Below are 16,800 nucleotides of genomic sequence, written 5' to 3' on the forward strand. Positions count from 1 at the left end.
CCGGGACCGTTCGGCCCTTTCCGTCGCGCGATCGGGAAGCGAGCCGGCGGGAGCTCCGCCCCCTTAGCTCTGCCGGCGCTCGCCCCCGCCCCTCGCGCCGCGCCCCGGCGCTTCCCCCGCGCTCGCGCCCGCCCGCCGCCGGAACGCGCGTGGCCGCCTATAAAAGAGGCGAGCCGGGCGCGTCGCCGCCACTACCCGCTGCGGAGCCAACGGCGAGGCGGGAGGCCGCGGAGGCGCGTCGGTCCCTCAGCAACCCCCCCCCCCCCAGCCCGGCGCACCCACCGCCCTCACCCCGCAGGAGCCGGTGAGAGGGGGAGCAGGGGAGCTCGGGGAGGGAGCGGGGCCCGAGGGCAGCCGGCCCCTGGGTGGGGAGCCGGGCAGCCCCTGGGGCGGGGCGGGGCCAGAGCGCGGACAGGTGAGCCCGGCCGCCTCTCAGCTCCCTCCGGCGGGCGGGGATCCGGCGGGCCGGCCGCAACCGGCCGGGGGAGCGTGGGCTGCGGAGGAGCCGCCTGGCCCAGCCTGGGCGCCGGCCGCTGGAATGTCATTGACTGGGCGGAGGGGGGGAGGCGAGGCCGCCGGGTCCGTCCCGCTCCCCCACCCCCAAGCCGGGCTGCGGCCCCGCCCTGCCCCATCCGGCTGCGGCAGGTGGGGCGGGGGCCCCTGGCGGGATCGTCACCATACCCCTTCCTGCAGAGCGCTCCCCCAGCGCCCCCGATCCCTTGTCTCGGTGGGGAGCGACTTGTGCAGCTCCTTTTCCCCAGTCCCCACAGCAGTGCCGGCCCAGCCCTTGAGGGAGGAAGAGCCGAGAGCATAGAGGAAAGGGCTCTTTGACCTTAATTTCATCCAGTGTGGCGATTCTTGGCCTTCTCTCTAGACGCAGAAAGGTCTGAGACTGGCCATCTCCTTTTCCTTCCTCGTAATAAACATTTCTTTCCTACACAGTTGTGATTTGCTTGTAAATAACAGGTAGATGCGGCGCTTCTTTGTATGAGACAAAATCCAATAACTCAATAGCTTACGAGTTATTCCCCTCCCCCTACCCCCCGCCCCACCCGAGACGGTCTTTCGATTGGAGGATATCATATTATTTGTCCAAAATTCTGCAGCCACGGCAGTGTTGAATGATAGAGCAGCCTTTTGTTTGAAAGCCAGCCCTGCGAATTTGACAAGATGCTTCCTAAAGAAAATTGCCTTTAAGAGTCTCTTTGATGCATCGGGACAGAATATTTTAAATAAGGGGTTTGTCGAGGTTAAGGGTTGCATATGCATATGTTTTAAATCAAAAGCCTCAAAGGCCTCAATAGCCCAGAAAGTTGGGTTGAGATGATCGGATTGCCCCAACACCTTGTCAAATCTCATTTATATAATAGATCCTAAAATACGTAGGCCCTTTGTTCCGTATTCCTCATGGTATTTTAGAAAAATTTAACCATCATGGCTGTTAGGGAAGAATAGAAGAGAGACCATCTGAAGTATTTTAATAATGTGTGGAGAAATTGCGGAGTCATAGCAATTGGACCTAAGTAAAACAGAATGTATCAAAGATGGAAGGGTGGGGGTGTCAGGAAACAGAAAATCTTAAGAATAGCTGTGGGAACACTCAGCTGTATGAAGCTATTGAGCCAAGGTTCCAACTCCTGAACTAGTCTTTTCCCTTTTGTTGCAGCTAAAGTCTTCGATTTTCAAAGGTCAAATTGAAGTCAAAGTTTAAAAATGTGCTGTAGGGAAAAAAAATGTGCTGCAGTAAGGGCCTCTGCAGGAAATTAACAATAAGCCTCTTTTAGTAACTGGGCCAATAATTACTCAAGGGGACCCTCAAAGTGTGTTAGCTGTTATCTAGGGACCTCCACAGAGAGATGAACCTCGAAGGGAGGATTTGCCCTGTGCTGGACAGGTGTGAAGCAGTTCTTAGAGTAACCCATCAGCTGAGCAACATCCTCGGATATGCTTTTGGTCTTGGCAGTGGGTTTTGTAGCGATCTAGCAATTGGAGAAATCTGATATGTCACAGGCTCTAATATGAGCTTGTCAAATAATCTGATGAACAGGTTTAGGTGGTGAGATCCGGTTTATAAATACATCTTTCTTTTGGTTCCCTGGGTTAGAATTTGCTCTATTTTTCCTTACCTGCCTTCATCCCAAAGGGAGGGGCCGACTGCAGATCCTAAGCATCCAGTGTCAGTTGCAGTCCACAGCCCTGTCATTGCTGAACCTGCACGAAGGATAGTGGGCACGAGGCCGGCCTTGTAATCAATCCTCCGTGGGCTATGCAAGGACTCCGCTAGCTATGTGGTCCGGGCCGCTGCAGCTGTGGTCAGAGTAGGTAGAAGAATGCGCCGCCCTGATGGCAAGTGCTGACTCCCGGAATGCTGAGGAGGAGCGCAGAGCCGGCCGAGCACTTGGGGCCTGGGCCCCGGGGCACGGAGCAGCTGTGGCAGTTACCTCGCTTCCACCTTTTTTGCATATTCCTCTTGTACGGGTTTTTTTTTTTTTTAAAGGTTTTATTTATTTGACAGATTGAGACATAGCGAGAGAGGGAACACAAGCAGGGGGGAGTGGGAGAGGGAGAAGCAGGCTCCCTGCTGAGCAGGGAGCCTGATGCAGGGCTCAATCCCAGAACCCTGGGATCATGACCTGAGCCGAAGGCAGACGCTTAATGACTGAGCCACCCAGGCACCCCTCTTGTACGGGTTTTGAACAGGAAATAGTATTCTGTAAAGGAAGTGTACCGGTAAACGAGGCCCAAGTCAGATCTCTATAGCTTGAGTTCTTTCTTGTTTCTCATGAGGTCTTGGTGTTTTGTTACTGAATGGAAAGGGATTTAGGAATCAGTCCTGGGAGTCTCAATTTATTGGACTGTGGATCTGGGGAGGGCGTGTTTAGTGTTAGAAAGCATATTCAGTATTCTCTGTTTGAAAAGTGGGGAAGCTGAGACCCAAGGGGGGTATAACTTGGCCAAGGCAGCACATCTAGATAAATAGGAACTGCTAAGGGACCAGAGAACGTTGGGTCTCTTTCCATATTTTAAATCCCTGTGGGATTCAGAAGCTCTACAGAACAAGAAAGGCATCGGGAGAACACCAGGAATTTGGTTTTTATTTGTGTTTCAGATATTCCTAATGGTCTGTTTTCATTTTGAAGTGATTTTGTTCAGTTTGCCCTTAGAAGCTTGTTATCTTGCTCTCCCCCTCCCTCTTTAGACTCCACATTCCTCCATCATGTTGTCATCGTTTCGTAAACGCAGAGTCCAGGTATTTGACCAGCATGCAGGAAACGGGTTGCCTTTTCGGTTTTGCCTGGCTTGCAGTGAAGACACATTTGTGGCAGAGGTTGAGTGATCCAAAGAGGGGGAGAAAACCCTGCCTGCATGACTTTTCTGTGAAGCCAATTGGTTAGGGTTGGGGTTTTTCTCTGTTGTTTTTTTTTTTTGATGTTACATGAACAAAAGTCTTAGTAAATTTATTCTAAAATTGCCAAAGTCTCCTGTTTTTTGCCTTCCTCTCTTTCAGGCATGAATATATTAATTTTTTCTCACCCTACTGGTGTTTGCATGTAGTGTTTGCTGATCTTTTTATTGATGGTTACTTGGTTCTTAAGAACCAAGGGACTGAACAGATTATCTTAGATATTTGGAAAAAATAATATGAAAATGTGTCATAAAAGTAGTGTTTTTAAATTTGACAAATATCGTAAACTTGGGTTTGTTTCCTGTTCCCATCGACTAATTTTCTCTGCCATAATCCTTGTAAGGAAATGGACCTTGGATTTTCTTAGCTAAAAAAAGCTCACTATATTATTTTGTGTACAGTTTTTGAATGTTTGCTAAATTGGACCTTTTTCAAAAAGAAAAATGCTTAAAATTAATGTCTTGATATCCTATAAGGAGAAATATAAACTTTGCAAATTTCTAGTGATTATGGGTGATAAATCCAAGGCAAGCCCTTTTATAAATCACAGTGGTGGTTGAAAGGAGGTTTATAAAAATGGGCCACAATATAACCTTTTCCTGTTTTGAATGTCAGTAACAATATTTTGCACTTAAATACCTCTCATCTGAATTTTACAGGTTAAGAGGTAAGTAGCAACATGATAGTATTTGGGAAGCATTCAGAAGTAAGTTTTCTCAACGTTGCTCTGCATATCTGGATTTTGATGCAATGCAGTATGAATCTTTTGCTTTCTTAAAGCTAAGTCCCTGCTCACCTCTGCAGAAATGGGCTAATGAGTTGAAGTGAATTAATAGTCTGAAGGCCGACATGCAGATCCACAGAAGGAAAAATAGTTGTTTTTATTCATGGTTAAAACTTTTTTTTTTTAAATATTTTATTTATTTATTTGACAGATATAGAGCGAGAGAGGGAACACAAGCAGGGGGAGTGGGAGAGGGAGAAGCAGGCTTCCCGCCGAGCAGGGAGCCCGATGTGGGGCTTGATCCTAGGACCCTGAGATCATGACCTGAGCCGAAGGCAGCTGCTTAACTGACTGAGCCACCCAGGCGCCCCTCATGGTTGAAACTCTTAATTTATGTATAATTTACCTCTCTGCTTACCATCAGCTCTGCCACTAAAATCTGCACCTGAGCTGGTTTGGAGTTGATTTGCTCGATCTGAGAATCAGCTAGTATAAAATGTTAATGGGTGCTAAACAGTTCTTTGGTGCTTTGTTCTCCAGAGAAGCCCTTCCACATGTGTGGATATAGTTCTCCTGCTTTGCACGTGTAAAATTTGGTAATAGGTTGGCTTTCTGAGCCAGGGAAAAAACCTGCGTTGTCAGTCCTGCCCCTTTGAGCTCTTGACTAAGCAACCAAAGTAAATCTGAGGGATGGTTTTTCTGACCTTTTGCTTTGGGCGATGTGTATGAATTTTTCCATAGAGCCAAATGATCTGTTCATCCTTTTAGTCCCCCCAAATCCCTTTCCTTGCAAAAGAGTGTATCTGGTGAAATTGGAGTTCATTGTGTAGTTTTCCAGATGCCTCTTATATCCAGCACATTCTGCGGCAGATCCGGCGCTTTGTCTCCGTGACTCCTTCATCCTTACTACAAATGGATTCTCTTGTGGGGTTCCACAGGGAAATTGTGCTGAATTCCTCCCCTCTCCCAAGATCTGTAGGAGGGTGTCCTAAACTACTCACTGCAGGTGCCAGGTTTGCTGAGTTGGAGGCATCTGACCTTTGGTCTGAGAACGATTTCTATCAGCAGTCTTTTCTGTTGCCTAACTCAGATCCCTTAATACCCGTCCCTCCCATCCTCCAGAGACGAATCCCCTTGCACAGCGGGGCAGATAGCTTCTGTAGGTGAGGCCAAGCCATTTAAAAATTCCCTCAATACCAAGAACTGGCTCAGACAGCCGTCTCTTAGCATTTGCAAGAAGAAAGTTATTAATTAGGGTCTAGGGTCTTCTGTAGAAATCCATTTTCAGTTGATAATATGTGTGAATTTGTGTCAGATATGAGGAGTCATTCTCAGGCGTGTTATATCTTTGGATTAAACTAGAACTTTCTACCCAAGGTTCATATCTTTAGACACCCCCCCCCCCCCCCCCCCCCGCTTCTTCCCAGAGATCTGGCAATATTGTAAGAATGCTGACAAGGTCTTTTTATTTATTACAATAGAGGACATAGTTGTAATTCCTGTTTTATCCCCCGAGATCAATTCATGTTACTTGCTGAATGATGCGGCTAACATTTTGACTGCTGCATTGCAGCATTTATAAATAGCCTGCATCTTCAGTCTTCTCGAAAAATATTCGCAAAAATACAACATTTTTCTTCGGTTACTTTCAATGGGAAGCTGTCCTTAAACATACAGAGAATATATTTAGCACTTCATTTCCTCTCCTTTATTCTCCGTGGAAAGAGACCTGATTGGCAAAATCAGAGTTGATGGGCTCCTTTGAGATAAACAGTCGACTGCAGTCCTAGGAAGTTGGTTCCTCTGTGGGTTTTTAGACAGTTATTGAAATAGATAGATAGGCTCGTGTGGTTGGAGATTGTTTTTTTTTTCCCCTGTTTTTTTGTGTTTTTTATTGTTATGTTAATCCCCATACATTACATCATTAGTTTTAGATGTAGTGTTCCATGATTCATTGTTTGTGCATAACACCCAGTGCTCCATGCAGAACGTGCCCTCCTCAATACCCATCACCAGGCTAACCCATCCTCCCACCCCCCTCCCAGGAGATTGTTTTTTAATGGCACATTTCCCAAAGTCTTCCTTTCTAGCTCTCAAAAGGCGTTAATCCCATTAAGGCTGGGAACAGCCTGGAACATTCTCCGTGCAGCCTGCCTTATCAGTCAGCTGCATATTTCAGGGCAGGGGTGGGGTTCTTGCCGCCTGCAGCCTCAGTCCTGGGGGGAATGTTGCACACACAGAGTCCAAGAAATCCCACTAACTCCCTCCACGTAGTTTTGGGGGAGAGCCTAGCACATCTTCCAGCGGCAATAGTTCTTGGTGATACGAACGTTTTTCTGATTTTTAGTATCATCAATGGAAATGACCCATTTCCGAGCAAAGAAACTAGAGCTTCTATAGGTAAACTTAGAGACAGATCCCTATCAGGTTAAGGGGTGGGGAACTCTCATTAACCCATCATCTTAGGCTCCTGTAACCGTGCAAATGAGGATCCTGAATGCCCACAGCAGTGGGAGAGCTTTGATGACTTTCAGATGCCCAGCTCCCCAGGGACGACCAGTGGTGGCTGGCAGAGCTCCCACCTACTGACGTCAGCTGATCCGCAGGAAAGAAAAGTCCATTATTGCCTGACCAAAGCACTTGGTATAGAATTGACTTGTTCTACTTCACTGGGGTGACAAAGAGGGCCTTTTAGGTTGGTTAATTTCAGCAGGGCCTCGCTGGACTGTCTCCCTGGATTGGTAGGCAGGGGGACTTGCTAAGGCGGTGCCCTTGCCGCATTATGTTGGGGATTCTTGGCTTCGTCATGAAGGGCCTGCTCCCCAGTGAGATTTCTTAGAAATTTCCGTAGCAGCTAAAGGATTTTAGAAATGCAGTGAATCCTGTGTATGAAGAGGCAGGACAGACGCCCTAAGCATTAATCTAAGGACTCAGGCTTCTTGCAGGAACTTGTGCACTGTGGTGGTTTCATACGTAACTACACCTTCCTTGGCACATTTCGTTGCCAGAAAATTTTGTGAGGGAGCAAATTAGACACAATTTCCTGCTCTTTTTTTCATCTTAAACGGTTTCTCAAGGGATTAGAACAAAGGAAGTGTATAATTTCTTAACCCTGATTGTTTACTAACTTAAGACTCAATCTTACAAAAACAAAATATTTATTTCTTGATTAAAAAAATTTTTTTAAGTTTTTATTTAAGTAATCTCTACACCCAGTGTGGGACTCGAACTCACGACCCTGAGAGTCACATGCTGCGCCGGCGGAGCCAGCAGGAGCCCAATTTTTATTTTTTTGAATAATTAATATATCTGCTTCCCCCTTTCTTCCCTCCAAAGTGGTGATGGGAAAAATAAGAGGTAGTGAAAGGAATGAATACGCAAACAGCCATCAATAAAAGAGTATGTCAGTTGCAGTCATGTGCAGAATCATTGGTTCTGGCACTCTAGTCTGGGAACCAGAGGATCATGGCTCACCCCAGGTAGGCTCTGTGACTCGGTTATTAGATGACCTTGTGTCCCCTGCCTACTTAATAATGAAGTGCCACAGTTTCTCTGTTTCCAGGTTCAGAATGTAACTGCTGTACTATGTGCCAAGTTCTGTGGTCAGAGAGGAAGAGGAAGATAAGGTCTTTTTTATATAGTCCCTTAGGAACTCTAAATTTACTAAAGAATCACAAAAATGGCAGGGAGAAAACCTGGCAGAATGTGACCGTGCTCTAAAGAGAAGCATGGGGGGAGAGAAGACTTCTGACTTAGGACTGCAGAGAGGACAGGGTAGTTGCATTAGACTTGGAGGGGTTTGTATGGTATTGGGTGGTGAATCTGGGAGTAGGAGAGAACATTCCTGACCGAGGGGACTTTCTAAACCGGGAAATGGGCCCTGCCAGGGCCTGTAACTTGGAGTTGGTGTGGGAGTTTGATAAGAGATACGGCTGGAGCAGACAGTGTAGATGAGTGAGTGAAGTCCCGTTTACATTCTAGTCAATGTGGTAGTGATCCTCGTCAAAACCCAAAGAGGCTGAGATTCTTAGGGCAGCAATGTGAACCAGAACTTCCCTGTTGTAATGAAGTATCGTTACAGAAACTCCACTCCACTGTGAACAGATGTTTACTTAAAAAAAAAAAAAGACCTATTTATTTATTTATTTGAGTGGGGGAGGGGCAGAGGGAGGAGATAGAATCTCAAGCAGGCTCCATGCTCCATGCGACTCGATCCCATGGCCTGAGCCGAAACCAAGAGTTGGATGCTTACCGACTGAGCCACCCAGGTGCCCCCAGACATTTAATTTTTTAAGGTTACCCTCAGTTTGGGGTTTTAAGGATAGAAGATACTTTTTCCAGACACAGCTATCTGTTGATAACAGAACTGCCATCTTAAGCTCTGTTTCACCAAGGGCACACCCGACTGGAGGGAAAAGGCCACCTCATTTCTCACAATGTACTGCCATGTGCTCAGTCCAAGATTAGTAATTCCCATTTGCTCAGTAGGCTGACACCTAGTTGTAGAGCTTCATTCTCCCATTTGCAGTTCTTGTCACAAATCTGGCTTTTGCCTGGGTGGAATTCCAATTTGATAATATGGAAACTGTAACTTGGGTGGATGATGGAGCTCTGTCCCCACCTTTTACAAGTGAATTCCAGTCTCCTGCTTGGCGGCTACAGCACTCAGCATATACTTGGTTATTTGTCAACACACATTTCCTAATGGCCCGTGTATGCCAGAAATCGGGGATACAAAGATTAGGTTGCTCAGTCTAATTATACCGTGGGAAGTATATGCAAGTGCTTTGTAAATCTGTAGAAAAGTGTGATTAATTCTGAGAAGGAGGGAAGGAAGGAGCATTGAGTACAGCTTGGGAAGGAGGCAAGATCATACAGCTTACTCCTCTCAGCTGGGCACTGAGGTATAAATAGGAGTTATCTAGGCAGAGGAGAGGCAGATCATTCTACACAAAGGAAGCCAGGGCAAATAGCTTGGAGTCTTTTTGTTTGTTGGTTTGTTTTAAGATTTTATTTATTTGTCAAGGGGAGAGAGAGAGCGCACACACAAGCAAGGGGAGTGGCAGGCAGAGGGAGAAGCAGGCTCCCGGCTGAGCAAGGGAGGACCCTGGGAACATGACCTGAGCTGAAGGCAGACACTTAACTGACTAAGCCACCCAGGCATCCCTAGCTTAGAGTCTTTAAAGAGAATTCTGTATTTGGAAGAGAAAGAATATTTCAATATTCCTAGAGGGTAGGGGACATGGGTGAGAGATGATACGAGTCACATGTATTGGGCCAAATCACAAGGTCCTGCTAAAGAGCTGGATTCTTTCCTCCCTCAGAAGGGAGCCATAAAAGGTCTTAAAGCATGGGAGCATGTGGCCAAGAATATGTTCCTTTTTATATTAAAATCAGTCAATGAATCAATCAGACTTTGTGGGGAAACAATAGTACAACAAAATAATGGTCAGTACGTGGAGAATAATTTGGAAGGAACGGTGATAGGGCTACAATCACCTCATGTCCTCTCTGTGAGGAAGATCGTGGCTTCCTAGAAAGATAGTCCTCAGAGTTGATCAGGTGCAGAGGATGATTTCTTGCTACCTCTTGAAGCTACTTTAATCCCTGAAGAGTTAAAAACTGTGACTCACCTGGATCCCACCAATGCTGTTTACCTCCCAGCTGGTTGCTGGGGGCACTCTTGAGACTTCCCTGCCTAGTCCTTAGCCTGCTTATCCTCTGCTATTAGCCCGGCCAGGTGAACAAGAAGAGCTCTCAAATGTCTCCCGGGTAACAGTTTTCATACTGTGTATAAATTATGGGACAATAGCTGGAGAGGCTAGAAAGTTTATCTGTTCTGCTTTCCTACCAAATCTCTGAATCTTCTGTAGAATGTAATTTGACATTTGGAAGGGTCCCGAGTTGCCTCATTTTCACCTGTCATTTTTAATCATTGTAGGAAACTGAGGCACAGGAAAGTGGCCCGTGCAAGGTCATGTGGTACTGACACATTTATTTATTTATTTATTTTTAATAAAAATTTTATTTATTTATTTGACAGAGAGAGACATAGTGAGAGCAGGAACACAAGCAGGGGGAGTGGGAGAGGGAGAAGCAGGCTTCCCGCGGAGCAGGGAGCCCGATGGGGGACTCGATCCCAGGACGCTGGGATCATGACCTGAGCCGAAGGCAGACGCTTAACGACTGAGCCACCCAGGCGCCCGGTACTGACACATTTAGAAGCTCTTTGTCATTAGTCTGTACCTCTTTCCCGCTGTGGTCTGTAGGTTAGCGGAATCAAGGGTTACTCCTGATGAGCATGGGTAGCATCTTCTGGGTTTTGCCCATCAATAAGTCAAGTTTTCTTTTTGACTTGAAAATTTGGTTAAAGTGTCCAGAAATCTGGGGATTTAAAGTTGGGGCAGATTGAGTGCTGGGGGGAGTACTGCCTCCTCTGTCAGCCTGCCGTCGTGGCGAACTGGAGCCTGGGGCTGAGCTCCACAGTGTGCTGTCCACAGTGGTCGGTGGGCGGAAAGCAGGGTAAACCTTGCACCACACCTTCTTGTTCTTGTGTTTAGATTTCTGATTTTTAGTATCACATCAGATTCAGATTTAGATGCATGACCATCTGTTTACCTGTTTAATAATCGCTACTAATCTTTATGTAAAGCATCCATTACTTTAAAATTTATGTAATGCAAGTATTTGTGACATAAACCTGAATTTTTTTAAACTGAAGTGTAGTTGACATACCATTTTTATTAGTTTCAGGTGTACAACTCACCACACTTTTTTTTTTAAGTTGCACTGTGATTTTTTGTGTGTGCACATTCACGGGCAACACAGCCTGTTCTTGGCCCAGGCGCTCTGGTAGCCTGAGGAAGACTTGAGGGTTGATGTTTCCCAAAAACTGGGAACTCAGGGGCTCTGACTAGGTAAATTCTTTTTTTTTTTTTTTTTAAGATTTTATTTATTTGTCAGAACGAGAGAGAGAGACAAGCAGGGGGAGCGGCAGGCAGAGGGAGAAGCAGGCTCCTCATGGAGCAAGGAGCCCGATGCGGGACTCGATCCCAGGACCCTGGGATCATGACCCGAGCCAAAAGCAGACGCTAAACCAAATGAGCCACCCAAGCATCCCTGACTAGGTAAATTCTTATTGATGTCAAGGACTCTGTTACTTTGTAATCATCCCCTTTTCTTCATTGGATAGCAGGCTGAGATCTGGAAAGCTAGAAAAACTGATTTAAGTAAGAGTAAATTCTTTCTAATCTCCACACAATGGAATATAGAGACCAGGTGAAAGGACTTTTGAATGGATTTTTCAGTAATTCTTTGAGTACCACTTTGGCATTTCCTTTGAATCCTTAAAGCCCGTGTAGAATTGCTGGTAAACTCTAGTTCTCCCGGTTTCTCTGCGTTTGGCTGCGATGTTGGTTAGGCATCCTCTGAGGTACCCGGGTAGGCAGGTGTTGCAGCAAGTGGGTGGCTGTTTTTCACGAAGGAATAGAATCAAGGCTCATTGTTCTGTCTTGAGAAGGGACTACCTTCTCCTTTCATTTGTCTGCCAGGGCTATCTGGTAAATTCTTTCCTTCAGAAAGGTTGATTCCATGAAATCCACTTCAGTCTGTGCTTATTTCGGGGCATTCTGTCTTTTCAGAAAATGGACCCAAGTGGGGTCAAAGTGCTGGAAACAGCAGAGGACATCCAGGAGAGGCGGCAGCAGGTCCTAGACAGATACCACCGCTTCAAGGAGCTCTCAACCCTTAGGCGCCAGAAGCTTGAAGACTCCTATCGATTCCAGTTTTTCCAGAGAGATGCTGAGGAGCTGGAGAAATGGATTCAGGAGAAACTACAAATCGCATCCGATGAGAATTATAAAGACCCAACCAACTTGCAGGTGCGTCTCATCTCCCTGAGATTCCTGCCAGAACTCATGAGCTCAAATGTTTTTGCCCCCAAATCACACAAAGTCATTTAATTATGACCTTGAGCAAGAAGAATGTAGATCAGACATAAGGCAGGACTAACTATTCTGAAAAGCCCTTGGTGTGTGTATTATACTATACACACTAAGGGTGTATGTGAAATCTTGCAGGTATTTAGCTTTTCTGGATGCTTCAAGCTGATGGTTCGGAAACCACTGCCTTGCAGCCCTTGGTGGCATGTTTCTAGGGAGGGTCTGGGTTGAGCTCTTGGAAAATGAATTTTCAAGAAAGGCACGCTAACAGTGTTGCTGGTGCAAATTTATAGTTAAGCGTCTCTTTACGCAACTCACTGGTAAGTCTTACATCAAAAGCAAGTCTTTAAAAATCATTGAATTGTAACCAAAGTTAATTTTGTGATACAAATTATGCCTCACTAAAGCTGTTTTTTAAAAAAGGACAAAGCCTTTCTTCTTATTGATTTTGGTGAAAGACTTTTTTTAGCAGGTGGAACACATGGTTCTCTTACTATACCAGAGTCGTCCAAGAAGAGAAAAAAGTGTCATAGAATGAGTGAATGTGGATGGATTATTATCCAAGAGTAAATTGTACATGCTAAGAAAATTGTTGGTGTGGCTCTATATTTCTCGAGGGGATTGGATGTCCACATAGAGGCTAATTTCCTGAGAGACAGTGAAGTCAGACAAAGGCGGTGGTCCTCAGGGGCCAGGCTTCCAAAAGCCAGTGTAGATGAGGTCAGAGTATTTGAGTAATTGAGCAGGGGGGAATGGGTGGGATGCTGAGTGTCCCTAATTAGAGGGAACAGGGTTCAAGAGGGGAGAGGTAAGGGGACCTGAGTGGGGAGGGCAGAATGGTGACTGCCATGTGGTTGCCGCTGTGGTTCACTTCATGGTCCGCCAACAGGGCAAGCTTCAAAAGCATCAGGCCTTCGAAGCTGAAGTGCAGGCCAACTCAGGAGCCATTGTTAAACTGGATGAAACTGGAAACCTGATGATCTCAGAAGGGCATTTTGCATCTGAAACCATAAGGGTGAGTAGGAGTAGTGCCTGCTACGGGAGGCCATCTGGTCTGGTATGGGTGGCGTCTGGTTGGTGGAGGAATGTGGATTAAATGCCAAGTAGGGTTTCTAAAAAAGACTTTTCTAGCTTTTTTTGAGATTTTTATTTATTTTAGAGCGAGAGAGTGGGGTGGGGGGCAGAGGGAGAGAGAGAATCTCAAGCAGATTCCCCACCAAGTGCAGAGCCCAGCACAGGGCTCGATCCCACGAACCATGAGATCAGGACCTGAGCCAAAATCACTAGTCGGCCGCTGAACCACCCAAGCACTGAGCCACCCACGCACCCCACTTTTCTAGCCTTTTAAGAGAATTTGTGAAGTCTCCTAAAGGAGTTACCCACATCTTGCCTTTGTAATATGATGATTCAGTATGAATATAAACAAGTATGTGTCTGCTCAGTGGGGAAATTAATATTCTTTTTGTAAAACAAATTAGAATGTGATTATACTTTAAAGAAGATTATGTAAATGAAACCAAATTTATAGATGGTAATTAAAGGGGAGAGCATATTAGTGAAATTCGTGAATTTGGGGATCAGGACACAAAGATCAATAGGATTAATCACAGACACCATAAAGTTCTCCGTTGAAAACTTGAGTTCTGGGTCTTGGTGGCTTGCCCGCGAAGGTGGTTTGCTGAGGTCTAGTCCCCAAGCCAGTTACGGGTCCAGCTGTGAGCAGTGACTTGCAGCACCTGCTGGTCGGTGACCGTAGTGATTGATAACAGCCAACGTTGAAGCAGGCGTCCTTACGTTCTTTGATTTGGCTTGTTTGGTGCCAGTTCACTGATAATTATCTTTCTCTGCTTTAACATGTCCAGTACCAAGATATTAAGGGAAAGCAAACCTCTTTAGGATAAAGTATGTACACTTAGTTTCTCACAATGGATGCTCTTACCTGTTTCTGATTTACCTCATTCCTATCTCTGTGTCTTATTCTTTGTCATCCAAAGTCACGTTCCCTTGAGGGACTGGCTTTCTCAGTCCCTTACCAGTCAAGGCAATTGTGGAGAGTTAGATGAAAGCTACATTCATAAGCCCCAGCTAGAAACATCCCCACCCCCTGCTCTTCCCTGACACCCTTGTGGAGCTTTCATTCCTGTAGGATCTGGTCTAGTGGTTTTCAACAATAAATACTTGTTGTCTCTCTTTTGCACTAATAGACTCTGCAGTCTCATATTAAAGACATGCAGTCAGCCCTAAGCTTATTAATAATTAACTATTACTAATAATGATTGTGAGTAGGAAATAAGAGTAAATTCTGAATGCCATATGACCAACTATTTAATTACGTTCAACCCATTTGGGTAATGTAACATGTATCTCTGTAATTAAATATGTACCGTGTGTCTCTGCAATTAAATATAAATATCTTTCTGCTCATTTTCTCACTATTTTGTGTACAGTCTTAAAGTAAATGGAAGCAGCATGCCTTATTATTTGCTTGATAGAAGTTGTTTGCCCAGAGTGCGTGGCGCCGTAGTAGTATGTCACCGGGCTGCAGATGGGGGACAAGAGAAACAGATCGAGTGTTTGACTTTAGTGATTAATCTGGAGAGGAGGAGACCCCACACTCACTTCATTCAGCTCTGTTAGTAATGACCCTCCTCCTGGAGATCTTATTAAAGCAACATTTAAAAGTGCTGTCAGCCACCGTTTGTTGAGTAGCTATTTATGTGCTAACACTCTGCCATTTTGACGCGGGTAGTCTCTGATCTCCACTAGAAACTCACTAGGTACCCGTCATCCCCACAGTATGGAAGAGAAGAAACTGAAGCTCGGAGACGTTTGAGTAACTTCTCCAAATCCCACAGCTAGGAGATGGCAACTGGAATTCCGATGAATGCCTTTCTTTGTCTACTGACAATTATTTGCTTTATTTTTCCAAGCTGTATTTCATTCCTGTCGGCTTTCCTTATTTTCTCACCCATCGCTTCTCTGAAAGCTCCTGCTGTTTGCTCATGCCCCTGTTGAGAAATCCACCTGAGTCAGAACCAGGACTTCACCTCCACCCCGTCAGCTTTCTGTGCCTTTCCCAAGTGCACTTGCCTGCCTGCCCGCTCACACTCTCGAACTGCAGTGTGCTTGGGAAACTGGACTCTCACCTGCAATGTTTACGAGATCGGATACACCAAGAATGGGAGGGTGGTTCACAGTACTGGAGCGGGCTTTGCCCTAGTTCTTTATTTTATTTTATTATTATTATTTTTTTAAGATTTTATTTATTTATTTGACAGAGAGAGAGACACAGGGAGAGAGGGAACACAAGCAGGGGGAGTGGGAGAGGGAGAAGCAGGCTTCCTGCCGAGCAGGGAGCCCGATGCGGGGCTCGATCCCAGGACCCCGAGATCATGACCTGAGCCGAAGGCAGATGCTTAACCAACTGAGCCACCCAGGCGCCCCGTGCCCTAGTTCTTTACCCGAGGGTGTGAAAAAGATCTTTGTGAGGGACTGACCACGGACTTGAAGGTGAGGTTTTCTGTGAGCCTCCGGTGGTCTCGTTTTTAATTGGAGCAAAGGGCTGTCATTTAATCTTCAATGTCATGCTCACAGTTCCCATGGTGATCCTGGCTCGATGCCTTATCTGGCTCCATAACTCAGTAACAGCGTTTGGCGGGCAGGTTAACATGGGGGCGGGGGGTGGAGGGTGAAGATTGCTTCTATGTCCTGGATAACCTCCCTGTCGTCGGTTTAGACTTTCACACCGTACCGGACAGCGTGGCGCCCCATAGTCACCGCCACCCACATCGGGTCCCACATCCGAGTAGGTGGAATATTGAGTTGCTGCTGCTTGCCCGTTCCTTCCCCCCTGCCTTGGAGTGCCTTTCACTTTCTTCCCATTGGCAGGCTGCTTTGCAACCTGCAGTGGTGGAAGTGAATTGTGTGAACATTTATATCCCCCTGCTGTTTCCTCTTTCAAGTGAAACATGCACCCTTGTTTCTAAGAGGATCCACCCATGTTGGCTGTCCCTTGGCTTTCAAGATTTTAGCTGGCTGGGTGGGGTGTCTCAACCATGGGCGGATCCCAGACTTCTCTTCTGTGAGTGTTTCAGCCTTGTCGTGTGTTTTACTTGGTCTGCCAGTGTTATGTGGAAACTCCCAGTATCTTGGGTAGGCATAGGCAACACATGGAGATTGGATTAGATACCAGAAAGCATCCCGGAAGCTTGAATTGATGATTGGATCCCCCCAATTGTGGGCAGGTCCTTACTAGAAACTGTGCCATGGGAACCCAAAGATGCTGGGAAGTGAGTATGTTTGAGCCTGGGGCTGCCACTTGGGTGAAGTTGGAAATAAACCCAACCTGGATGTATTGGACCACAAACTATCTTTTCATCGAAGTTCCAAAACTTTTCTACCAAAAATCCTTTTCGATCGCTGATTATATTTCCGGGCCCCATCTCTTCTACTTTTATTATTTTTTATTTAAAAATTTTATTCATGAGAGACAGAGAGAGGGAGGCAGAGGGAGAAGCAGGCTCTCCGCTGAGCAGGGAGCCCCTTGCGGGAGTCGATTGCAGGACCCTGAGATCATGACCCAAGCCGAAGGCAGATGCTTAACTGAGCCACCCAGGCACCCTCCTCTTTTTATATGAAGGTGTTCCTGTTGACTTGGGCCTCATCATTATTTCTTTGCATTCACAGTGCTCATAAGATCTCTTGTTTCATTGTTTCCCTCAACAATTCAG

The 16,800-nt window shown here is 46.0% G+C and overlaps 1 protein-coding gene across 4 annotated transcripts in view; it reads left to right on the forward strand.

Annotated features, from left to right (window-relative positions):
- Positions 1–213: 213 nt before the first annotated feature.
- The window catches only part of SPTAN1 (spectrin alpha, non-erythrocytic 1), a 61,678-nt gene continuing 45,091 nt past the window's right edge, over positions 214–16,800 (forward strand). For 3 of the 4 annotated variants that reach the window (XM_032419120.1, XM_032419116.1, XM_032419119.1), the window contains exons 1-3: positions 3,203–3,250; positions 11,771–12,010; positions 12,960–13,085. In XM_032419120.1, coding sequence (XP_032275011.1) covers positions 3,218–3,250; positions 11,771–12,010; positions 12,960–13,085 — 399 coding nt within the window. In that variant the 5' untranslated portion in view covers positions 3,203–3,217. Of the gene's footprint in view, positions 305–3,202; positions 3,251–11,770; positions 12,011–12,959; positions 13,086–16,800 lie in introns of those variants that run through there. The other variant, XM_032419118.1, reaches the window with a different exon arrangement.

Source organism: Phoca vitulina, unplaced genomic scaffold (genome assembly GCF_004348235.1).
Source record: "Phoca vitulina isolate PV1807 unplaced genomic scaffold, GSC_HSeal_1.0 scaffold21, whole genome shotgun sequence".
Lineage (NCBI taxonomy): Eukaryota > Metazoa > Chordata > Mammalia > Carnivora > Phocidae > Phoca > Phoca vitulina.